The sequence below is a fragment of the Falco peregrinus genome, chromosome 1 (genome assembly GCF_023634155.1).
Source record: "Falco peregrinus isolate bFalPer1 chromosome 1, bFalPer1.pri, whole genome shotgun sequence".
In the NCBI taxonomy this organism is placed as follows: Eukaryota; Metazoa; Chordata; class Aves; order Falconiformes; family Falconidae; genus Falco; species Falco peregrinus.
Genome location: NC_073721.1, coordinates 35886609 through 35914076, shown reverse-complemented (window position 1 = coordinate 35914076; position 27468 = coordinate 35886609). Strand labels below are relative to the sequence as shown.

The 27468-nt window shown below is 36.3% G+C and overlaps 1 protein-coding gene across 2 annotated transcripts in view; it reads right to left on the bottom strand.

Moving 5' to 3' along the window:
• The window catches only part of ATRNL1 (attractin like 1), a 524489-nt gene that overhangs the window by 412422 nt on the left and 84599 nt on the right, over positions 1–27468 (bottom strand). For both annotated transcript variants that reach the window (XM_055791879.1, XM_055791872.1), the window contains exons 9-13: positions 24530–24713; positions 20665–20819; positions 6491–6575; positions 4421–4629; positions 1845–1963 (exon numbers count right to left, since the gene is read on the bottom strand). In XM_055791879.1, coding sequence (XP_055647854.1) covers positions 1845–1963; positions 4421–4629; positions 6491–6575; positions 20665–20819; positions 24530–24713 — 752 coding nt within the window. The remainder of the gene's footprint in view (positions 1–1844; positions 1964–4420; positions 4630–6490; positions 6576–20664; positions 20820–24529; positions 24714–27468) is intronic.

Here is a 27468-nt window from a genome sequence, read left to right as displayed (position 1 = left end):
TGTCTGTCTAGAGAGCAAGATTGATTTGCATCGGGTTCAAATCAGACAGCAAACTACCTTTACTAATGGAAGCGCGTAAAGAAAGGACTTGGAACTCAAGTACAGCCAAGTGTTGGGAGCTAGCTGAAAAATACAAGGAGGTAAAAATTATAAAGCTAAAATAGTATTATAAGCTTGCAAAAATCAAATGAACAAACAAGAGATGCAGCAGCTGGTGGACAATAACATAAAGTCTAAAACATGGAACTAATCCATATTAAAAACAGATAAATATAAACCTGTATATGTGGTGGTGTGCTCCCCCACCATCCCGACCCAACGCAGACAGCTCTATGGGGCTCCGAATGGATTTGGGTGTTTGACTTGAGCAGCATGCACAGCTCACAAAGCTGAGAACGGGTGCAGTCTAACAAGCAAACTAGCTGGATGGTGCCCGGGGTGAGGCAGGGGCCTCACACCCCAGCACTACTTCAGCGCATAGCAGGAAGACCCCCGCACATCTGTAACCATCAACCCATACCGTGTACTTGTCTACACCAAACCCTTCCTGCTCCACATGGAACCATCAGGCTCAGCTGAGCTTCCAGAAGGGATACCTTGATAAGGGCCAAACAGCACGCAATAGCTGACTCCATCCCACCTTGCCACGAGCAGAAAGTCTGGTATTTTAGTATGAGTGGTGTTTGGGGTTTTGGTGTAGGTTTTTTGGGGGTTGTTTTGGTTTGGGTTGGGTTTTTTTGAAGACAAGAACTCTTAACTAACAGATGTGTTGACAGGCTTGCACCTCTCTCCTCCCCAGTCAGGGATGCCTCACCTCTGGTAGGATTTGCACTTCCAACTATGTTGGATGTTACCCAGAACAATATTGTTAAGAAAAGCATTGAACTCTTCACTCGAGCTCGATTTTTGCAGTAAGTGCATTTACCAACAGCAATTCAGAATTGTTATATGTGTCACCTTAACAAATGATCTATTTTTTTTCAGCTTTGCAAAACTGTGTTAGTGAAAGTCCTTAAACTGGGCTCTAACTGGCAACGATGGCACTGATGAGCAGCTGTATATATAATCCTTTACACCTAAAGCTGCTGACTGAGTCTGAGACTAGGATTGGATTTAGCGGCACCTGGGCTCTTCTCTGAGAAAGAGTTTAGAAAGCAAGGAGATCCTTTCCGAATCTCATGATTCAGTGGAAGGGCTTTCCCCCACCCTCTCCCAGCCACTCCTCAGACTTTTAATGCAACAGTATGAATCTGTATGTTCTGACTGCTTGTATTTACAAAGATCAGAACAACCTTACCAAATAATCGCAAACCAGTTAATCTCATGGTGACAGAGGCTCATATTCCCCTAATGAGATGGCAAGTAACTCCATGGGTTAAGAACATTTCTATGATGATTACTGATTAGAATACCAATGAAATGAGACTGACCTGGTCCTGCTTAAAAGGGAACAAAACAGAATAGCCACCCTTCATGGGATTCCACGGTTTCTACCTGCATACTGTACACAGCATATGCACAAAATCCAACTTAATAATGACTCTAGGACATTCCAAAATATCATTAATTAGGAGAAAATAGTATTTGTCCTCAGAGATATACAGCGGGCTAATACAATCCTAAAGAAGACATTTTTTTTTTCCCTAGAATAGATCCCTTTGCTGCAGTCCAGCTCTGCCTCTGCCACGTTTTTACTGCAAAAGCTAGGCAAGCACGCTTCTGTTTGTGGTCAAAACAACCTTTTATTAGTCTACTATAACCCTTTAATTTACTACATCAGGCCTCTGCATTAGCTAGAAAAGAAACAGTATTAATAACATTAACACAGATTTGCAAAGACTCACCATGCTACAGTTACTGTTTGCTGAAATGCACTTCTTGTCATCGCACCACTGGCACCCGTTTGTGTTGGCAGTACAGCTCGCACAGTCTGCGTATCGGTAACATCTGTCATCTGCGGCAGCTGTAATACAAATGAAAGTTAAGAAGAAACATTGCACAGAAGGAGAACGCCACCACATTTTAAACACTTGTTTAGAGCATTTTCTGTTACACCCTTCATATGAACTCTAGCCGTTCATAAAGGTTTAAGTAACTGTAGGAAATTAATTCTACTCATTTAATGAGATTTGCTCCTTTAAAAATTCCTTTAGTAACAGCTATATTTGAAGTTTCATAAGTGCCATATCAACCAAAGGAATAGTCACTGATTTGCAGCATACAAACTCTCTTAGCACAGTGCATAAATTAAGAGTATCAGAAAGTCTCTTAAACTATTGATTCCTCACTCCTTTAACAAAAAATATTTTCTTCAGATGCAGGTTTCTGATAAAAATATTAGATTGCTATGCAAGAAGGCAAAAGTAGTAAATATAAAAAAAACTAAGACAGATATTAGCAACATACAGACATTTTTGAAGTCTATAAATTAATTTCTAAACCTAATAATGATTGGCAAGTTATAGTTCTACACTTTCTCTACAATAAATATTTGAGGAAGAGTTCACATTAAATCCTTAATACAAGCCTTCAGGACCTGGACTAACATTTATGTTTGGGACACAAATGATTGCTTCTGTTTAAAGGAGGCAAAAATTGGAAAAATGACCATGACCCAAAATAGGAGAATTACTACCATTTCCTACACTGATCACTATGTTTAACTCCTGTGTGGTTCAGCTTCTTTAATCTCAGGATCATACATGTCCAAGAGATTCTCTTGCCAGAGAACCTTGCTATCCAAGAACTGATCTTTCGAAAACCTGCTAAAATTTTGCTTGTCCTTTAATATTGACTATCAGCAGTTTCTCAGATGATATTCTCAACCAGATAACAACTGAGCAAAGTGGTGTAAAAGAATATATGAAAAATTAGCTTATGACAGAATATGACTACCTGAGACAGGATTTAACAGCAGTGGAGCAGTGCTGTCCACACAACTTTGGAGCTGGGATTCTAAACACCTCATCTCTTGCAAGTTTAGCTGTAGTTTATTCTCACTGCAGCCGCTTTACTTTAGAAACTGCTCTAACTTTTTTATTTTCCTTTAGCCTGTCTGTGCTTTGGTTTGTTTGACTTTTTTTTAAAATTCCTGTTAACATGACCAGCTTCTCATAAGATCCCCTTCTGTCTGTATTACTTTTACATTTAGTGTCTCAACATTTATCTTTTTATAAAGAGCTGAAACATTCTAGGCTGTAGATGTCTAAACATTATGAAACTGTACAAAAGCATTTCTTCAGAAAGCTTTACCTGGATAACCTTTTTGTTATATAATGCACGGGTTTTTTTCTGAGCTTGCAACTTTATATCCAGGTCAGAAACAAATAAAAGCTAACAGAAAAATAAACTGCCTTGAAGCATTGATTAACAGCAGAGCTAATAATTTTTTAACAAACATTAAAAGCAGACTGGCAGTTTAATTGTGTGGTAGTTTGGACATGTAGCACACAGCCAAAGCTCGGTTACCAATTGTAGACTTTGCTGAAGGAAAGATGCACAGAAAAAATAGCAGGTGTATGTAGCAGGGATGCATATTCTGTTCATGTGAAGTACAAGAACACTTCCACAAGCAATTTATTTGTGACAAGCCAAAATACCTAAGAATAGGGTGCTCAGTTTATGAATAACACTAAACTGCTGTTTCAAACAATATAGCTACCATGATGCTGCATAGAAATTCACACGACAAACTTGAACCCATTTTGACATACTGCAGCAAAGGGCTTGTTTTCCTCAAGTTTGTTTCCAGCTGTGACCGTACGACATTCTTCCATACACATGCTCCTGCTTGACAGGTAATCTAATTGAAGCAGTGGTGCTTTCCCTCTCCCTTACTGGTACAGACAGACATGAGAGTGCCACACGCCTATAGTGCCAGATACCACTTGCAGCGCCCATCTGTGCTCTGACTCCTGTTACGCGTTCTTGGAATCAGAAAAATACAAAGGCTTTTATATATGTGTGTGTATATATATACCAAAGCAGGAGAAAGGGGGGAAAGAGGAAAATTAAGTCAGTTACAGTGTTTCAAAGTTCACTCTTTTATAAATGTTTCAAACACACTGAACTAAATCCCACCTAAAGTCATTTTGTTTTAGCTCCCCAATAAACTAAATCCTTCCCTTTGAACTCTATTATGTTTTGTATCCCTTAGCACCTTATACTTCTGCTCTTTTGCATCTACTTCCCTGTAATACTTTTATTTAAAATCCAGAATTGAATTATTTTCAAAAATAATCCATAAATCTCTTGCACTGGGTATTCTCAGAGAGGAACAGCTTTAACAGTCCAATCGCTAGTTCCACTTGGTTGGTTTCTGGGGGGCATTTGGGTTTTTTTTCCGCTACCCCCCACACACACACCTCCCAGTCTCTTACATCACATTGAATTCTAGTCTTAGTGTCATATTTGCATTTACCTGTTTTCTTAGGACATTTTGCTCTTAGGATGTTATTAGCATGTCCAGATTCCCAGGATTCACAATGTTTCTTGTTCCACAGACACCTTATCCCTGGACGAGCATTTTTACACAGCTCTTCATCTCTGAACGCTTCACAGTTTGGAGGCTTGTACACAAGTATGTCATTCAAAAGAACACTTGAAAAACCCCCAAATATATACATGGACCTATTAGGTAAAAGCAAGTAAATATAATTGTTATTGTAGCTATAGATACATTTTCTTGATTTATCTCTCTTGTTATATAATAAAAAATGTTATAATAAACTTCTTCTCTTTCTAATAAAGACTCTGTCAGCATTTCCATTATTGATTATTTTTTCAAGATGTTTATCCATGGAAGGTTAGACTAACTACAAAAAAAAACTGCTCAAAGTGCACTGTGCTATACGTATTAGTGAGTGACATCTACCAAATGCCTGGAAAGAAGAGCAGCTATGGAAGAAACTACTCATTTTTTGAATTAGATAATGAGAACAGAGTGTGAAATAATGGCCTGCAGGAAATGAGAACATTTTTCTTCAAGGTTTCAAAGACAGCCAGCAATAATTGGCAGATGGATATTTCTTCTTGGTAACATTTCCTGTGCAGCAGCTGCTGACATCAGAACCAGGACACTGGAGTTGAGACCCTGCCGTTTCTCATTTGAAATTAAGAACAGCCTCAGGTAAAAGATCACAATAATGAACCTGGATATCCGTTGTATTATATACTCTTCAAACAGAATTAATCATACAGTTACAAATAGCAGAAATCTTTGGAAAGTATCTCATACTACACTATTTTGTACATAAAACCCTACTAAAAGTACCATTAAGTTTGGGGGTGGGGAGGTGAGGGGGTGTAAAAAACCATTTTCACCTTGAATCTAATTCATGGAAAGTGACAGTTCTCAAAGTATCAGACATAGCTTAGATGTCTTAAAAAAACACAAATCATCAGGAAAAACTACCAGTTGCTGAATTCATGAATTCCAAGCAATTTTCTCTTAATGAAGCAATCTTTTCATTGATTAATTTCAAGTGCTCTGTGTACAGAGTTACAACATACTGCTATTTTTACTAAAATCAAACCCTTATGTGTAGTATTACTTACCTACTCCATTATTTCTGACCTTTTCGATATCCATATGTAGAGGATCTGCAAGTTGCCCACATATGCTTAAATACTGAGTTCATTAGCGTGATGAATAATGTAGAAGAGGAATGGTCAGTAGTACAATGATCTATAATACCACAACTGTCAGATACTAGACCAGCTGTAAACCAGCAACAGTAAAACTGACACAAGCAAACAGTAGAAATTTCATTAAACCTGACTACAGTTTTCTACTTTTTCACTAAAAAAAAATAATAATTAAAAAAATAAAAAGACATTTGTCCTACAATTTTATTTTTGGGGTGGGGGTAGAGGGAGCAGAGAGTTCAGCCACCAAATCTAGAAAACTCCAGGTTCATTCCATCTCCTGTTTCTAGATGATTAAGCTTTACTGAGCTCCTCTACTCAACAAATGACATGAAAGTATGTTGAGAATAAGCAATATACTTAATATAGTCTAAATGCTGGCAGGTATTTTTCCTGCAAATAGTTAATGATGATAACTGTATCAGTATCATCAAAATCTTGCTTTTTCCAAGCAAATTTTAGTTATGTGGTTTTGATTTTATGATTGTAGAAGAATTATAGCATGCTGCAAAGAGAAAAAAAATTTTGCCTGTCACATCTGAGTGAGGATTATAGTTGGTACAGAATTTCAAATTCCTTGTAGTTCACAATACTGAGGAAGTACCTCAGTACGCTAGAAGGTTCATATAAAACGTCATTGAACAGATTCCACAGCATGTCAGATTGTTGATTAGCCATACTGATTACCTAAAACAAGTAAAGCCCCTGATGAGCACTACTTTTCATGTTAATAAATTCCATCGGTTGTATGCCATTGAACCATAACTTCATGTAGGTATAATTTCTGCCACAGTTTTTTCATCCAGAAAAATGGCAAAGAAAATTTAAAAGATGTTTCATTTACCCATTACTGACAACAGCAGTGTGACCAAATCTGTTGACATCTCGATGCAGATTAGGTTTTGGTAAAATCTTCCATTCATCACAAGCTGAAAGACACACACACGAAAAAAGTATATGAAAACATATATAAAATAATTCAAAAAGTTTTCAGCAAAATACATGCAAAATGGATTTTGTCAGACACTTTTTTGTATTTTAAGTATCAACTAACTTTATTGCCTGTTTACCCTCCTTTCCCAGAGGGACCGGTGCAGTTAACCCCTGCTCTCTCCACTATACCTCATGACCTTCAAATGTTCTTAACATGCTTGCATCATCTATTGGTCTCATGAACTCTGAAACAAGATTTGACTGACATTTAAAACCATTCTTAATAGTAGTTTCTAGGAGTTTTTTAATTGTTCTGCAAAAATCATAGGATTTGACAGACTTTTTTTCATTTTTCACTAGATGAAAGCTAAGCTGGATTTTCCTACTCCTGATAATCTGCTTTATTCTGCTGTTTAAATATGTTATTTTTTCAGACTTCATACCGTTCTTCTAGAGTCTTCATTTGCAATGATATGCATCTATCAACATCTATTACAGATCAGTGATATACACATTATTAGTCTTTAGTTCTTAAGCACACTCCATTAATGCCAGTTTGTAAAATTTTGTCCTTCTTTTTGTTTTATGTAGGCTTTGGATAGGAAGATCTCCTTTTTAAATGCATCACTGATGTATTTTCTGGAGAAAGGATTACTAGAAATTGCAGGATTTGAGCACATTGCCATCACTAGTTCTGAGACGCTGTATTTGCATTGCTCAAGAATAAATCAACAGGTACTCCTTTTAGATGCATTTTTTGAGTAGGTGCTCCAAGAACCTGTCAGCAACACATGTCTATCATGACATTTATTAAGGACAGAGGACACTCGTAGAAGTGTCCCTTTATTATACAGTTTTCCGCCTTCACAGCCCATTTCAACACCCACGATGACAAGTAACATCATCATTGCCATCAAGTTAGCGGTAATATCACCCTAATATTACATGTTTTCAAATTATTCAAAGGATTTTTATTCATGTGTAATCCATGGAACATCTACGACCATGAACTTATTTCTTCTCACAAGTGCTTTAAGACAAACTACCACTCCTCCAACTGTACAACACATCCCATTATTATTTTACTTTTGGTATCTTGACTTAAGTATGGTACTAATTACTTTCATCTAGTATTTGAGATGAATGTTGTACCATCTTCACATCAAATTAACCGTTCAAGCATATTTCTTTTTGTACAGCTGTAGGAGCATTTACGAATGTGGCTTTGGTGTGGTTTCACTTTTCTGTCTTGACCAGGATTTTAGTTCTTCAGAAGAGTTAGTCCTTTCTTCATTATTTCCTGCTTGAACTTTACTGACTTCAAATAATCAAACCCCACAGTTACAGAAATAGGGAGCACCTAGAAGATGAAACTTGAAGGAAACCCCTTTAAAATGGAACAAAGAAAGTATTTTTCTACAGAGCAGACAAAGCATTTCTAGAATTTGTCATCATAACAGGTTTTGGAGATGGGTAGGGTAGATTTCAGGAAAACTTTCATATCAGACAAAGGGTTACAGTTTTCTCATCTAAAAAATCTGATATAAAGATAAGGATTAAATCCAAAGTTGAGAAGGAGTTAAAGGGACAGAGACCCCTCTGATTTAATCCAAATAAAAGGGTGGCTTTATTTTTTATATATATCTGTATACACCCACACACAAATATATTTAGGTATTTGATAACTATCATCCTTCTAATTTCTCAGTGAAAACTTACTTGCATTTCGCCTCAACAAGGCTTGAAACTAGAATAAAATATAACATGACACTTCTTTTAAACCAGTGGCAAAGCTATCAATTTGGACACTTAAGAAAAATAAAAAAAAATAAATAAAAAAAAAAAAAAGAAATAAAAAAAAGAGACCCATTTGCTCAGTATACTCCCCATAATATACAGAAGTGGACAGAGTACATGCCTGCAGAAGCTGCAGAGTCAGAGTTAGTACCACAAAAAAGCAGAAGCATCCTATAGAGATCAACAGTCAGAAAAGGTTGTTGGCATCCAGCAGGACTGTGGGGAACACACCTTAAGCCTGTTTAAACTGTCTTAATGCAATTATTAGGCAGGTTGACTTTTAGCTAATATTGCTGAATTTATTTACCAGAAAGATTCCAATGACAGTCACATCTAAATAAGGCAGACTTAATTTTAAAATTAGGACTAATTTACGCAAGTTAGAAATATGATTAAAAAGTAAAGGAATATCACCATCAGACTACATATTTCAAGGGTGTCTGCTTAAGGTTAAAAAGTAAGATAAGAAAAAAAAGAAACGCCCCTCCTCCCTCCCTCTCCAGCTTAAAGCAACAAAACCAGATATTAGGAAATCCAAGAGGAACAAATTGTCCTCCAGGGTGGTGTCATACAGAGCCTAAGACACTACCTGCTGGCCACACTCATGCTGCTCTTGCTCCCACTGTCAGAACAGTTCACCTCTGCTAGCGCTGCTTTCCTCACACCCCTAATGCAGAAAATTATTCACAGCAGCACTTTGTACAGTTACGTCCCGTTCACATCCCGTGCGAAACCAGCTCAGCGCAAGGGCACACAAGGGTGGGCTTGGCACACGAGCGGGGGCAGGACAGCACGGCTGCGTGCTGTAACATGCTGCGAGGGGGGCTCGGGCTTCCACAGAATCCCAGCCCAAGCCTGCGGAGTCAGGGTGAGACTGTGGCTGTGATAAATCAATTATGTCCTTTTATAAATTGGAAACAGAAATGAAAAACGCATTATTGCCAGAGTAACATTGATGACCCAAGCAGCAATAATTTCAGCATCAGACAGTGGACTCAGAATGGATTTAGTAGTTTGAAGGAAGAAAAACTATAGTAAGTTTAATTCACTGTCTCATAGGACCAACGTATCCCCAAAATCTTGCCTCTTTCTCAATTTCTACCTTCATTACCTGTTAATACACTTCATCTTTCACAATTGTTCTTGTTCTTCCTTTATTTTCTCTACTTAAATAGAACGGTGCAAGCACATACTTGCCAGAGAGGTGTTGTTCCTGAAACAGTTTCAACAGAAGACATCGCAGTACTAGGGCACTAATTAATTATTTATGATCACAAGTTTCAGATGAAGGTAGGAGCAGTAATAAATATAGAAGTTCTGTATTCCCCATATCCCAGCATAACACTGACATTTGATTACTCCATAGGTTTTGAAATACGTAAGAAATTCAGAGCTAAGAGCAATATTATTTGTCAGAAATCAGTCATTAATTTCTATTTCAAGAATATATTTCTATTTTAAAAGCTATACAAAACAAGCATTTTAATGCTACAACTGACCATCAAAAACTTGCTGTTATACTTTAAAATCAAGTTCTTGCTGCTGTAAGTCATTGCACACTAGCAGAAACAGCATGTTTGAGGTCATATGCCTTTGGTGGTAAAGGAAATTATTTTTTAAAACCAACACTAAATTTTCATCTGATCTTGGAAACTGTTGCATGTTATTTTTTGGATTTTTTACAAATATATGTATGAAATAAATTTCTAAGTATGGGAAACACTATGTATTTAAGAAAAAGTGGGATTTAATACCAAAGGGAAACCATAATAAAGGCTGTTTCGGAGATAAGAAACCCTTGAGGTATGATATAATAATTCCTTTCTTGCTGATGGTATTTGTCAAACTGGCAGTTGTTTTCAATAGAGTACATGAAAAAAGAGGGTGGGAAGCACATTACAAATAGCCTTTCCTCTTATCTCCTCGCCTTCTCTATGACTACTGAACACTGGACGGAACATTGTGCAAGAATAATACTTTTGCTCAGCTTTAAATTCCTGATATGAGTTTCTCAGTACAGGTTGGTTAAATCAAAATAGAGATAGTTAACCAACTGATTTTTGGTTGGTTTTGGTAAAGAATCAAATAAAATTCATCCCTGCCTGCCATCTTCAAACTTCTTTCAAACATTTCAAAGTATCCATGTTTCCAGGCTTACTGTACAGTTCCAAGAAGAAAGTGGTGAACAGCAAACACAGTATGATTTTCAACATTGTTTATCAATATTACAGCTTTCTGTGTATTGTATTTATTATATGAAGTCTAATAAGGATGGTAAGTTTTATGGAGCAAAGAATAAAACACTTTGTAAAATGTCATGGACTCTTGAAGTATTATACAGATAGTAAGTGGGAGATATAGTATTGGTCGTATTTAGCATTGTCTCTGTATGTATGGGGTATAATATATACCACATGAAAGCATATACTGCTTTTAATAGAAACAGTTACTAAGCGGATGAAGGAGCGATACTGCTCATCCCAAACTGATCAGCAGAATTTTTAGTCACTGAAAAGTATAAGGAGGAATACAGGGACTTTTCGTCCTGAAGTAAGGCTTCTTTTTCACGAACATGTTGTACCACATTATATGATTATAAGAAAAAGTTCCGTCGTACTCCTTGGTGTAGATTAAATGGTTCCCAGGTGATACAGAAGTGGCTCTGAGAGTGAATTCACCAGCCACACAAAATACATGATGAAATACACTACAGAAATGCACCAGATCTGAGGTGATCCAGCTGATGCTGGCAGAGAAAACCCCAGCTGAACTTCACACAGGGTAGTGCACTGCGGGGTCCATAGTCTGGCAGGACACACCTCGCCACCCTGTCCTTTGTCCTGTCACCTGTAGCCTTCTCACCTGCGTCCTACTGGCAATACTAAATTACTGGTACCAGGGACAATAACCAAGACATTTTATAGAAAAGTTCTCAATGTTGCAACAGTAAGATAAATTTGACAGAGCTAGAACTCAGGTGGGAATCTAGGCTGGCTACCAGGGACATAGAGACTGAGAATTCCCTAGGGACCATTACGGCTCCATTGCTCAGATCACTAAAAATACAACCAGTGACATCAATACAAAGATACTATAATAGCATATACAGTAGGGCAAGAGGAATATGCTATAGTAGAAATTATACCAGTAAATATATACTACCAGAATATATTCATAGATTACTAGAATGTTTCCCAGTACAATTTTATAGGAAAGTAACAACTGCATTTCTAAGCAACGTTGTCACATCAGTAAAATACTCTGAATAGATTTGCTTTAAAATATTTAACTAAAATCAGATTTATCAAAGTGTGACTGAGGGAAAAATAGGGGAAATACAGCATCCAATCCCATCCAGTTAGTCCTCCACGTCTTTTTATGATTGACTTTTGCTCTTCAGACTACAGTTGTACATACCATTAAAAACCTGTTTGGGAGTGGAGGGCGCTATGAAGTTTGCACTTACTATTCACATCTGATTTTGAACAACGAATTACTCAAACATTTGGGCAGAACTAGAGCAGAAGCAAGTTAACCCAGGTTCATTAAGTTAATGTCTGAATTAAGTTAACAAAGCAGTTTTGAAAATCATAACAGTTGAGCATCCAATTATATCCAGTTCAGATTTTGATTTATTAAAATCTAAGAGAACCACATATCTACAAGCCATTTAAAAGTTGATTACTCTTCCCCCTTTCTTCACCTGATTTATTAAACATATTATGGACATCTCTATTTTCAACACTAAAAAAGACTATGAGAATGAGCCTAAAATCTTGACTACTCACTCCCAAATCTACAAAATTCTGTGAAGAATATAAAAGAACATCAAGGAACTGAAATATTCCCTTTCAAAAAAAAAAAAAATAGAAATTCAGATGAAAAACTGTAAGCATTAATAGAAAAGAAGCTTCTTAACAACTCATCTCCATTTTCCTCCCTGACCCTGCAACGGCCAATACCGCACTCAAAGCTGAACAGAAGCAACACACTCACTCAGAACTCGCAGGTGGATCTCTCTCAAAGTGATACTCTCCCTGTTCCCTTTAAAGAATAGAAATATGATCAAAGGAAAAAGACTTATATGGTTTAGTAGTAGTTAATGATCATTTCCTGCCTGGCGGGACTTAAATCTACAGCTTTCATCCCTGAGGAAAGTGCCCTAACTGTTCAAGCTAGGTAACTTCACTGCTCCAAGTTAATGCCATCCCACTGAATAGGTAAAAAAAAAATTATATATATTTATCAGGAAGAGAAGTTTTTAGGACAGTCTCTGAGAAAAGTGGCAATCAGTGTTCCATACTTTACTTCCAGGATCACATTTGTATTTCAGCACTGGCAGGCCAGTTTACTGACAATTTGTCACTACATTTGGAGCTATGCTTTCACAAAGGTATGTGAAACTACCTACTTTATATTTACATTCTCCAATCATTTCTCAGTTTTTAAATATTTAAATAAGTTTGTACTGATTCTGCTCAATACCCTCTGTATTGTAACACCTGCAGTGCAGCCTTATGTGCTACGTAGGATACCATGTCAGATTATGCTTGTACGCTCTCTTTACGTATTTCCAGTAGCTACTCAGTTTTACTCTGGTAAAGAAAAATTGTTCGTTCACAAAGTACAGCCACACATTATACTGCTGTCTGGTTCCCCCTTTTTTTTTGTGACCCTGGACAACTAAACACCATGAAAGTTAGGTGCAAATGAAAAACTTACTTTCCAATTCATTCCACACTGCAAAAATATTTTTCCTTATTCAGATAATAAAAACCTCCTTACTCTCAGAAAGACATTAAGGCAAATATGTTTGCAACAGCATGAAATTAATTTAAACTGTAGATCTAACATCTTCAGCAGAGTCTATATACATAACAGTGACTCCCTAAGCAATAGTAAAAAAAAACAAACAAACAAACAAACAAAAACCTAGAGCTTTCCTAATATAGAGAGCAATTAGCGCATTATATTATGGTTTTGCTTTTCTAATAGTGCAGTGATAGAGAGGTAATTGCTACTACAAACTGCACCAGAACTACGTTATGACTTAAGTGCTCAGGAACACATAAAACAACCTATCACAGCCACCGCTTTACATTTTCTTTGTGATATCACATTGATAATCCATTTGTAACTCCCAAAGGAGGCAGAAATGTAAAATCAGATGGTTTTACAGTGGGGCTGGGGGGTGATTTTTACACACATTTAAACTAATTCATTTTGTTCATGACAAAGACTAGACATGAAACAACTTATTTTACAAGCACACAATTTATGACTAAAAAAATTCATTTTATTACAAAATATAAGCAATATCTTTGATTACAAGTGAAAGTAATCTCATGAGATAATCTCAAAAAAAATTTTCCAAACAGCAAAATTTTCTTAAACTTTGTTTGAATACCCCAGAAGAAACTTAATATATCCATACAGTACTGTCTTTCACAAACAGTTGAATTTTCTTATTATTTAATCCATAATAATAAACTGAAATCCAGATAATAACAAGACTTACAAAAGGAACATTGCAGAATATATTATCTTAAATGTATGGGTTATTGAACTTCTCCCATAGATACAGACAGTGCTGAAATATAACTACCACTGGGAGACAGCATGGCAGCAGCTGCCATGTTCCAATTATTTCCATTTCTAGCTTTTATAGAGGTTCCCTGTCAGCCATTCTCTGTACATTTCTGGGGTATGCAGATACCTTAGCAGTTGGCATATGTGAAACAAAAGGACAGAGACTGAATACTTTGTAAACTGAAAGCGCAGGCACTGCCATAGGCATACAGAAACATATTTACTGACATTATAATTTGGCCAGGAGCTAAAACAAATATCTTTACTCTTAGAAAAAGCGCCTTTTTTTTTTCCTTCTTCTTTATACTAGTCTCAGTAGTTAAAATATCCATTTTAAATTCTGATTCTGTATGAGCAATTAATTTATTTTCATATGCAAATTTTGCATCCAAATACTTGTAAAATATAATCTACATTACTTTCCTAAGCTCTGATTGGAATAGAAACACAAGAATTTTAAGCATGGGGTGTTTTCTGTATCACAGTTTTACAATTAAAAAAAGAAAAAAAGCAGTCTTACTAATCCCAAACTAATACTTCAAAAATCTATCCTAAAGTTTTAGAGTACAGCTTTGAAATTTTTTATCTTCCGTTGGGCTGAAAACAAGTTCTTCAACAGGCACATGCGGATGTTTTTGTATATTTATACACACATATAAATATGTATTTAATACATACATGTATAAAAATACATAATGTGATATTGGGGGGTTGGGTTTGGGTTTGGTTTTTTTTTAAGTAGTAGTTCAACAGGTTCCCTAGGGTGAAAAATGAGCTGTCCTTCAGAAAATTAAAACCCACATGGACACAGTCTTCTAACTACCCACCTATACATTTAGAGAGACAGAAGCTTTCCACCTAAAGTCATAGAAATTATAAATCAGATTTATACAATACATTGATCAGTACTGTAACATTAATTATAGGGCAGCATAAGGAAGAAATACACATGATATTTTTCTTTAAACCTTCATACTGGGTACAAAGATTGAGGAGAAAAGTGAAGAAACAAAGCAGTAATGGTGCATGCACTTGTCTTTTCTTCCCAAGCCTACAGGAGAGAACAGAGCAAGGTAACATCTTTGCTCCAAGTCTGGTTACCAGACATAATGTTGTTCAAAATAGCTCTTTATTGGTACAGCCTAGAAGATTGATTGTGGCTAAATATTCACAGTGTAACTTCTGGTATTTGGGGGAACAATACCGCAGAGCTCTGCTTTCTATGGGAGGGCTTTCCATGATTGCTGAAATACAAGAAGGCAAATAGCAGCAAGAAGAATCCTATAACAGTTTTTAGCTCATATTGATTACACTGGAGCCTATTTGATAGCTAATTTAAGTATGTTATTTTTGCTCAAATTCACGTACATGTGCATATAAAACATGTCTGCAAGTTTTCTTAACTTGCACTAAATAATCCTTAGTCATGGCCAAAGAATGAGAGATCTTCATGAAATGTTGGGGGGTTTTTTTATGTTTAAAAAATTAAGAAATTCTTTGCATAGGATGTTATTTATTTCACTACTCTTATCCTTTCATAGAATTCAGCCCAGTTTTTGAGACGTGTACCCATCAGACTAACTTCTGCAAAACAACAATACTTTGTTTGGAGCAGGAGTTGGACTAGAACTTTGTATGGTAGACAGATCACCATGGTTTCTCTCTGAATTGTATTCCATTCCTTACACAATGTATATAATTCATTTGGTCAAGTATTCAGAAGAAACACCTCAGCACACTAGCCTGGTTGAAACGCTCTACCACTAAGGAGGCAGAAAACACAGTGGTGAACTTGGGGCCAACAGTAACTGCCTCGTGTGATTTTGCTCCTGAAGAAAAAAAAAGTAGACTGAACCGATGTCAAACTTTGTACCAAGAAGAAAATATAAGCAAAACATCAATACTGACATGTCACATTTCCTCTCTGATTCTATTCCATGTTTATTTAAATGAATCTCTGCAGGACCTAAGCCCTTTGTAGAATTTAAAGTCAGTGGTGATTATCTAATTTCTTTCTGCCATATCTTGGTTTCCCAAAAGTATGCAATTTTTATATATTACAACATAGTGCTAAGGAATTGGGAGAACTCAGGGTAGAGGTCCTAATATATAGTTTCTCAATTACATGGCAAAGACTGAAGAACAAGATAATATCCTTTTTTGAAAGACAAATCACTATTAATTAAATACAAGTATGCAGCCAGATTTTGAGACAGGCACATGCCAGTTTGTATTGACTATTATTATTATGTATGATGACTATACATATGCAAAGGATACTTTGTGTAACTCCCCAGTTTCAAAAGAATTGTCATGAAGCACAGATTTTCACAAGCAGTACATATACAATTTTACTATATACACCTATTCAAATTCCTCGTCTGAATGAGAAAAGCTACAAGTATCTTTCAAAATGTTGTAATGGAAGAATTGAATAAACATCCTAGGTTCAACACTAATATTACACCCATCCTATGCAGAATCTCACCAGCTGAGGCCCTTCGGCTTCTTTGTACATACTGAACAAGTAACTACGGCACTCCAATGAACAGCAGACCAAGAAAACCCATAACTAACATCAGTTAGAAAAACCACAGGTCAACCACAGCATCCAAGACTGAGCCTGATGCCAGCCTTGTCCTCATCGACAAGGTTCCTCCTTCAGTATAACATTAGCAATAACAGCACAGTCAGAAAATACCTCACCTCTACGAGGATCAACATTTGTTGATCTTTAAGGAGCTGCCAGAGCATCTTGGGGGAAAGTTTGGTGGTAAAATATCAGAGGAGGACAAAAACATACCAAAGGCCAGGTTTCTCAAGCTCACTGTATGCAGCAGACTTCTCATCACACAAGTATGTTTACTACTGTGTAAGTAAATATACCAAACAATATTAAAACTATGAAAATTATTCATCATAATAGTTTTTACATCTTCTCCAGTTCTCTTGAATCTTCAGCTTTAAGAAATTATTCAGATGCAGTAAGTATTTAAAATGACTGAATTGAGCTCTTGGCACATGACAGTGACATTTAATTGTCTAAAACTTACGCATGTAGACTAACTTCAGTAGCTGGAGAACAATAACTGATTCCAGAAAAGAAGAAGGGAAAAAAAAAAAAAAAAAAAGAGCAACTCTGTCCTAAGCTTGGCTAAATTAATTGCTCTCTGGAGATACTTATCTCCCTCCATTGGCTAGAGGAGCAGTCTGGACTACCAGATTGTATTAGAAACCAACCTTTTAGACAGCTAAACTTAACTGAGATGAATGCCCGCAAATAGTTATTTCACATTAATATGAAAAACAGTAAGAATTTTCATGGATAATAAAAAGCTGAAGCAATTTATCCATAAGACTATGTCACATATAATAAGAGATATAATCAAAAGTACTCTGTAGCCCAACTTGAACATAAATAGTATAGGCTCTATCTCCAGGGTCCAGCTGGTTTCCAGACAGCACCCATTTTTTACAAGACAGAACATAACACTCCATCACTTGCAGGGTATCTAGGAAACATGATACTGATAGCATCATATATTTTTGCTTCCAAGCATTGTTCAAAAGCTCATGAAACAAAGTAAAATTCTGAAATATACCCATTCCATAATTATTTAATTCTTAGTAAAATAAGTATTTACTGTTTCCTGGAAAACTGTCTTTATATAATGTGTGCTGTGAGAATGTGTTTTTAATTTGGTGAAATGAATAATACAGAAGATTAAATCTGAATCAAATCAATCTTCATAATTTTTTTTAAGACTAATTACTACATCCGTTTCTTCTGTTCTTCAGCAGTTTCATGATATGAAGAATGTGACTTGCAAGAAAATACAAATGCCACATTAAATATTGTGGAAAGCCAAAATATTTTTCCACTTTAAAAGACAAAAAAAAGAAAAAGTCAACACATCAGCATACATTTTCATGAAGCTAGATTAAAAAAAAAAAAAAAGAACCACTCTGGTGTGTGGAAGTCAAAGTTTTATGCAGATCCTCGGACTCATACTATTGATTCTCTTGATTCTCAAGTGCACGTTCTACAAATATTAGGAAGAAAATTAATTAAATTAGGAAAATCTAAAATTAGGAAGAAGCTCTGTTTCATTAAAAATTAAAACCAGATGTGAACTGAAGTGAGAACAAAATCAATAGTTCACACCATCAGGTGCCTGCCTATAAGAAGCCACAGAATATGTGATACAGGGATACAGTCAAAAACATTCAGCTCTTCTGAAAAGGCATTATTTGCACACTGTGTGAACTGGCAGGAAACAACACATATATATGTTCCATGTACTAAATTTACTGATTATTTTTGTATGAAAGCAAGCACGTTGCATTAATGTCTATACAGAAAGCCATAAAGAGCCATCAACTAGTCCTATAAAAAGGATCACATCTCACCCTCTTCTACCACTGTATTTGGCTGATAAACACTTGCCAAAAATAGGTCCAGGCACTATCCACAGGCTATCCTCAACAGGATCATGCAGTCTATTTCCCAGACTACTCTGACATATTTCCCAATTTTTAGCTCCAAGGACAAGAGGTCGTGCTTTTTCACCTGAATATGACCTGTGTATTTATACTTGCAGCCTACACTTAAAATACAGGCATGAACATTAGGGAAGGGGAAAAACTGTTTATGGCAAGAACAACAATGGCAATAAACAAGACAGGAAACATATTAGTGACTCATTAAATTCTGTTAGATTTACAACCTCCACAATCCTATAGAGAGGCTTTTCCATAACTGCACAGCTCTAATGGTTGGAAACATTCTACACACTGAAAGCTTACACCCATCTAGTCTTGTCTCAAGAATTTTACCTTAAACAGTTTTCTTCCAAAGTGTATTCTTATCATATATTTATAAAACAATCTTTTCTGCTCTCAGCCACTCTTGCAAAATTAGATATACCACCTCCTTTTGTTATCTCCTAAAGGCTCTTCATGCTCAGTCAGCCTTAACACCGCTTGCCACGTAGAGCCTTGTTTGAGTTTGTCTTTCATATATGTGTTCTGCCAAATTTCTACAAAAATATCCAGGGCCTTGAGAATGGCATCAGTGCTTCTTTCTTCTTTTCATTAGGACTGCACAGGCCACTTCCACAGTCACATGCCACTCCTGACTTGGACACACAAGCCACTTGTCATTTCCTTCAGTTTGTAGGAGAAAATTCCTGTCATCTCCTAAGAGCATGACTTGCACCTTGTTACATTAAATATTATCTCATGTCAACTGTCTTTTCCAGTCATCTCATCCCTCCTGAATGACAGTCCAGCCTCTTCCCAAACAGCTGTCAGCAAAGTTTCACGGGGTTCTTTTGTTACTACTCACTTCTACTTTAGAACTCAGGTAACTGGGAATGGATTCTGTATTTTGACATTTGTGCTGCACACTAGCAAGCTTTGGTGCTTCAAAAGTAAACTTTTTTTTTAGCTCCATTCTCCTAAGTCTATCATCTGTCCCATGAAACTAAGCATGAATAGTTTACCCATTTTCATGCGCTGTGGAAACACAGTTTATCCTTAACATAGTGATGCCAATGTATTCCATAGTCTGTTATTGCCCCAATTCATTTAATGTAGTTATCCCATTAGCCTATACAAGGGAGTATCCCCCAGAGATTTCCTCCCGCTTAGCAAGACTGCTCATGCTAGACCATTGATGGGGTATTGCTCCATGTGAAAACAGACATATACCGAAGCAGTTAAGCTGATCCAGTAATGTATTTCAGTCTCAAAGGCAGGAATATTTTAATTAATACTCCAATCTGAAATGCATAGGAAGAGGTAGGAAGGGGGAGGGCAACTTGTCAGAGGAAGATATCCAGCAAAATCCATGCATCTTAGCTATCAGCTCCAAGCTGTGTCTATTCAGCTACAACCAGCCATCTACCACAAACAGCCTCCCAAAAGGCTGGTTCTCTACACTCTGCTTCTTCTAGTGCAGGCATCCTGGTTCCAAACTGCTCTTCATCTTGGGGGAGCTCCATCTTCCCCAGTTTCCTGAGCACCACCACCTGACTACCCCTACCTCACCTTTCAGATTGATGCCTACACCTTGGCTTCTCCACTCCCCAGTTTTCAATTCAGGCCCGTTGCAATGATAAGCACTGAGCAATGCATCTTCCAAACTGCCACCAGTTCCACACGTTTTAAGGAATCTCTCAAGCATTACTTGGGAAATGTTCTGGTTTGGGGCAGGGGGGGTTGTGAGGTTTTGTCTGGGTTTTGGTGTTTTTGGTTTTTTGGTTTTTTGTTGGTTTGTTGTGGTTTTTTTTTAAGTCCATCAATATATTTTATTAGTACTATGTAGATAGTCAGGATGTAAAAAAATAAATCAACACTTGGTGGTAATAACCACTAGGCTCTGTTCAACACACTCCCATAACACCAAAATGCACCAACCCTTGCAATTAATTTAGCAACATATCCACTATTCATACTATAAGACAGTATTAGGCATATTTTTTAAAATTGATCATTCTAGCTACTATGCTTTGTCCCACAAACCAAAAATTGGGGACTATTATGGAACAAGAGTCTGGTTTTAATTTTACAATGTAATTTCTAAATAACTTCAAGATGTTTGGGATCAAGACTTTAAAGAATCACAGCAGCTGGACTTGAGAAAGAAACACTGGGGTATTTCAAACTCAAATGAGAAAAATAGAATGAAATACATACCTATATCATATGCAAGAAAGTCAGCAGAAAAACACTTTGCACCATTACTCAGGGAAGTATCATTATGAGTGTTTCCACCAAAAATGAGCATAGCTCCATTGATTAAGACAGCTGAATGAAGATATCTTGCAAAACCACTCTCTTTCAAAATAGTCCTACGAAATACAAGAACAAATGAATACATACTAACATGTTAAAAACTGTTTACATACATCAAGAAAATGTATAGATGAAAACAATATAAAATACAAGGAAAACAGTAAACTAAAGCTATTACCCAGTAAATATGATTAAATGTGTTTAAATTGTTTTAAGATTATGGATTTTTTCTTGTTACAACAAATATATTTAGCATTCATTTAAAAAGTTGTGGTTTTTAAATTAAAAAACTGTTAAATAATGTATCTGAAATAAATGGTATCATGTTTGCATTCTTCAGAAGTGATTAATATATGATAAGTTTTACTCAAAAGTGAATTAAAACCCATTCATATTATTACTTCCTATTCTTATGTATCCATAACCATGCCGGGTTTTTGCTCAAGAAATGCAGTAATGAACTCTTCAGAAAGAAAACCAAATCTTTAGACCATTCTAACTAATTGAAAAGGAGAGGGTTTTCTTTAATTAATCAAACACTCAAACCTGGAAAAGAAATAGTAGAAGTCATTCTCAGTACTGCTTCATAAATATATTCAGGCTGGCAAACAAACATACAGAGTTTCAGTACAAAAAAAAAAAAAAAAAAAAAAAAATTAGTCCATGCACTTTGAGTCTTTGGCCCCTTTTCGCGTCTGTGCAGTCTGCTTTGTGCCAGAGCAATAATATGGGCCCAACAGTAGCCAAGAGCTATCAATACTATGGGTTTAAAGTAGCAGGTGTGGGGTTAGCAGAAAGAACACCACGCAAACTTGATTCAGTCATACCTTCATTCAGTCTTTCATACCAAGGGAGAAAGTAACAATTTGTGGGGTTTGCCAGCTTGAATTAGTTAAGTAGATGAGCTGTAGACATGTTCCCTTAATAACCTTTTACTTGTCTCAGTAATCTAACATTTCAAGTTTAGATTCCCAGTTTCACTTGTGCTACTGCACACTGCTCACATCTACAATTAAACTGTTTTGTCATTCGTTTCCTTTAACAAACATACTGACTTGACAATCTTTTCTTCTAGTAGAATAATACTGTCTCTTTCTTGAATCTCACTGTTAACATTTGTTCAATATTTTTACACCATCATAGGGTTTCGGGGAGAAGGTTTAAAGTATGTCTCATAACTTTGACATAACGATGTAGATCAATCAATAAACTTGAGATATTTTTGAAGTGGTAAGAGATGGTATGTTTCAACAAGCTGAGAGGAAGGCGCTACACATAAGTTCTCATATTGTCATTTAAATAGATTCCCCCCTACACCTAGAAGGTAACATCAAAGGAAATACCAAAGACTAAATGCAAGTGAACGAGGCAAGTTTTTTATTGCTCAAAACTGCGGTAATTCCTTCAAGCCACCAGCATACCCACCAATGTCCTTCTGTTTTCAATCCTTTTTCTTTTGTTGTTACGTGACTTGCATTTTTGTTGTGTATTTCTGGTTAACATACTTTGAAAATAAAGCACTACATGGGTGTGTTTTTCTAACCAGGAATTAGCTTGCTACAGATTACTCATGGTACTTACCAAGAAAACCATGGTATTTGGTTTCAAACCATTTTCTACACTTCCTACCCCCTAATTTGCGTTAGTTGCTATACGCTAGGCTCTGTCCTGATTATTCTGCCTTCCAACTGTCTACAAATTGTTGTCTTGATCACTAAAGGCCTAAAGAGCCATACACTGTTCCAGGGAAAACTAAGGACTCTCCTCTTCACAGTGGATATAACAGATATCCCAGAAATTTTTCTTTGGGCTGCACTCTTTTCTACTTGTCACCCAACTGCATTGCCTCAGTCCTACATTGCACAGGGTGGGGGCTTTTTTGCCCCCAATTTTGGCATATTCTTTGCTGAGTTTCATCCCTTCTGGTAACAGTTACTTTCCCCCATGATTCAGCAAAAGTGGAAGTGTAACACAGACCAAGTTTATTAATTTGGCCATGATTTTCACTATTCATTAGCATCACTGATGAGAGCAACCTTCAGAACTCTCCAACACATATCAACCCCATGCAAATTGTGTAAGTCTCAACACACTTAATACCAAATTCATTCTTTATGCACGTATATGTGTATCTGCAAACACAAGTCCATGTTGACTATACCGATGCCAAAGTAGCAGCATGGTTACAGTGGCAATAGAAATACCCAGGAGCCCGCATGTGCTTCCACTTCTCCAGGCTGTTATCTAAGCCCAGCACCACGTTGTCCCCCAGCTGCCAACCACAGCAGTATGCAAGTAACGCAAAGCAATGCAGGTATTACAAACGCTGTACTTCTCCGTCATGTATTAGAAATAATGTTCACACTGGGAATTAAAATATCACCCCCTCATATTCCAAGAAACATAAAGCTTATATGCCTTATTGATATGAAGATATGAAAACCCACACGCCACTGAATAAAACAAGTAATCAGCTTTGTGTACCAAGACTTAGTGAAGTGTATGAACCCCAGCCAGATCAGAGAGCAAGTACCAGAGAAAAACAGAGACAGTGAGGACAAGCAAATGTGAGCGTGCAAAAAAGCCATGTACATGGGCATGAGAAAGCAGTCATGGTTCCACCTCCTCTTCATACCCTACCTAGGCAGTGGCGTACTCAGTTGCCTCAGAGTGCATTGAATATAGTTATAAAATGTCACAAAGATTTTATTACTGTGTGTCAATACCCCATCCTCTCAGCCAGTTTTCAGTCCCATAGTACAATTGACTTCCAGTATAGTACTCATGAAATAAGAGTTAAGTGCTCTACAAGCTGCAGAGAATGCCACATTAGTATACACAGAAGCATTCATTATTAGTTTTTACATGAATACTGAATAAAAATATTCCAATGATTATTATTGTATTGTTGAACAGACCAAAGGATACAGTATCACTTGTTCCAAGAATAGACTATAATAAGAGAGCATTAAAATTCCAGCAATTTAAAATACATTAAAAGGGACAAAAAGGTCTTTTAATAATGTTTCCAAATGCCACAAGTTAGTGGCATTCAAAATCAAGAGCCCCAGCAAAATCAAACCCACGTTTCCAACATCTGAGAGCAAGTCTTGTGTGCTTAAAGTTAAGCCATCAGTGCTCAACACAAATGTTAAATTGCAAGAATAAAATGTTCCGAGAAACAGTTCTTGATCTCAAATCATCTCTAGGGTAAGAAAAAAATATTACTTTCTATACAAGTAGCATTCACAAGTTATAATAAACTTGAAGGACAAGGAACTGACAAAAAAACAGAAACACCAAGAACTTTAATAACTAAGGTTCCCTATACAATACCAGGAATTTTCTCTCTTATTTCTGATAGTTTTGTGAAAAGTAACCTTCCACAGTTTTTAAATGCATCTACTTTTCTATATAACAGGTACTTCAATGTGCATCAGCAGTATATTCACAGCATGTGGAAACAGTACACATGTACTCTTTCGGCATAGTGGTTATGTCCGTACAGGAGAACCTTTTCTGAATTTGTAGAACATGTGCAAAGCTTCCTTCCTGCCATTCCTTTGATGTGTAGCTCCATTAATCCACTGGCTAAAGTCTAATCCCTCACCACAAGTCTTCCATTTTGTTGCAGAGAGTGCACTGTTCTGCAACATGTAAAGGATATGTAGGAGCCTACATGACTTTACTAGAACCTTACTCTATACTTACGTTTTCTTCTTCAGTAACAAATAACTTAATTTCCTACATTATAAATCCCACTTACCATGTCCGAGTATTAACTTCATATCTGTAAAGATCATCTACCAATCCATATTTATTGCCAGGCAATGCTTTGTAACCACCATGGACATAAACAGATTTTGTCAGTTCATCATAGACACTAGTATGGCCGTATCCACCTTGGACAATTGCTCCTTTTGTTTCTGGTACAAGCCAAGAATTGGACCCTGGAACAGATGTACAAAAGACATAGTTTTAAGGCTGACTATTGCTAACACACAATATTAGGAGTTTTAAGCAGATTAAATCATTTTTATTATGATTCTACATGCAGCAATAACTGGGGAGTTTTTTAAGAAGTAATTTTATACTAGTGTATCAAAACACCTACAATTGGTTAATGTTTTTAGACTATCATCTGCTAGTCTTGATTAATCACAAACACATCATTGTCACAGGTTCCAGGCAGTATCTCATACTCTTACATACGTGAGATCAGCACATGCTAAAACAATTTTAAAAAAATCCCCAAACCTTTCAGAAAATATGAAAATGAGAGTTACGATTAATTCTCTCTCAGCCTTAACTTTGTCCTGCCAGAGATGGCTGATGAGAATTCAGTGCTCCAGCTACTCCAGCTGCATTAGCACCACCTGTACTCAATCAGAAGGAAACTGTCTGGAGAAGCCTAGCAGAAACTGAAGTGCTGAGATTTTCAAGAAGCATGTAACGTAAGGTAGCTCAAGGTACACAGGGATACAGACAAATGCTTTGCTACTGAACTGTAAAATTATTGAGCTAAAATCAGTTTCCAACTACTGTTTCTTACTTATTTAACTGCAAATATACCTACTCAGTTGCTGAAAACTCACAGAAGGATCATTTGATAGCAGCTCATTAAACTAGCATTTAAATCCACATTTTACATCACATCAATAATTGCAGAGAGACACCAAATAAAACCATTCACAATAGCTGAAGAATAAAACGCAACTGGAAAATACTTTACCATAGCAATAAAAAAAGGCAGAGAGGTTAAAGGACTTCTTGTTCCCTGTGGCCCTGAACATCTATTTTTTTTCCCCCCCTCCATCTTCCCAGCTGATGACATAAGTCACAAAAAGAACCATCCAGAGGTATTTCCTGTAGAAACCAGCCTATTCAAAAGAGCCTGGGATGATTATGCAGCCAGTTCTGCGGGTGTGAAATGGAAGAAATAATTCACTTACAGCCTCTTGAAGATTATGTCAGATGAATAGAAAGGGTGGACATGGACTTCCAAAGTGCAGCAGTCTCCTGATTCTCAACCTAAAGAGGCTGCCATTATTGAGTTACTTATCCAAGGCCAGCACACAACACCATATACCTTGCTTCATCTGAAAGTTAGTTTAAATTCTATTTCAATTTTTAGCTGACATTATGTAGGTAGTTTGAGATTACCTCTTTTTCCTCCAGATTCTTCTGTTCATTGAAGAGACTCTTGACTTTCAGTTATTACTGCTGCTATTCGACTTTCATTAAATGCTTTCCAGGCACTACCTCTATAAGCAACTTACATTTTTTTCAGTAACAAGTGCTTATAAGTTATAAAGTATAGATTAAACTGGAAGACCTGTGCTGATTGTATATGTGTACAAATGCTGATGTTTGTGTAATACACTATTTATATCTGACACAGTATATTTACGTTATTTATATGAAGTGTAATGTAACTAATATTTTATTCCAATCTCTCTGTTGGATATTATCAAGCTATTAAGAACTACAAATCTGTACATAAAGATCAGATTTCTACCAATAATACTGTATTTTACATACATATTACCTTGCCAACAAATAGATTTACCTGATACAATTTATGTAATAGGGTTGGTGAGGAGTCAACCTGCAGATACACCTTTCTATCATCGACACCATCTTCATTTTTTCATTTAAATATTGATCAGTCCTAAAGACTGGCATATATGCTTTTCAGGGAAAAAATATTATTTCTGCACATAAATTTACACAATGGTGTTGTTCATATGCATAATAAAATGTTTTGCATTTATATCTGGTTTATGCAGCATTTAGAACACTGTCATGGTAAAATGGCATACTGCATAGCTTTACATGACTTGCACAGAACTATGAATAGCTGATCCTTCCTGCATAATAAAAACCATGTGCTACGAATAATGACCTAAATTTGAGCAATGATGTCCAGCAACATCTTTACGAAATAAAAGTCAAAAGCAGTATTACAGTTTCTCTACTTCCCATCCTAAAATTCAGTTGAGCTGCCTGAATTTTGAATACCGAAACGTGTATATGCAGTTTTAATGTTTCACACTTTTTCAGCATCTTGAATATTGCATCAATCACACAAAAATAAAAAATACACTTGTCTGAATTTAAAGACATTACTATGCATATGATTTGCCTTTTTTTTTTTTTTTTTTTTTTTAACAACTCACTGATACGGATCTTCATTTATCTTTTTAAACAGAAATCTAATTTTTATTGAAGGCATTTACATAACTCTTCTCATACTCCAAGATCCCACTCTTTCCATCATTAGATCAGATGAAGGACTCGATTGACCAAACCAGTCACGTGAAACTCTGCATCCTGAACAGCTTAAAAAGCCAAATACAGGAAAAGCTCTATGAATAAACAAACAGACATAAGAAAATAGTTGGGTTTTTTTTTTTGTTTCCAGATTTCAACTTGAAAGTTTAATAGTGTTAAAAAAAAAAAAAAGCTCAAATGGATTTTGAGAAAAAAAATCACCAAAAAAAAGAAAATCATGCCAGTAATAGGGGCTTCTTTTCATTTGTAGTTTGACATTTTTCATCAATGTCTAGGCAATTTCCCAGAGAATCTACCATGAAGTTTCTCTTGAAATGCTTAGGCAAGTCAGTAAGATAACTTCAGATAATTAAATCTGCCAGCTACTAAACCAATGGACACAGTTACAGGTTACAATATTCTGGTCACTTT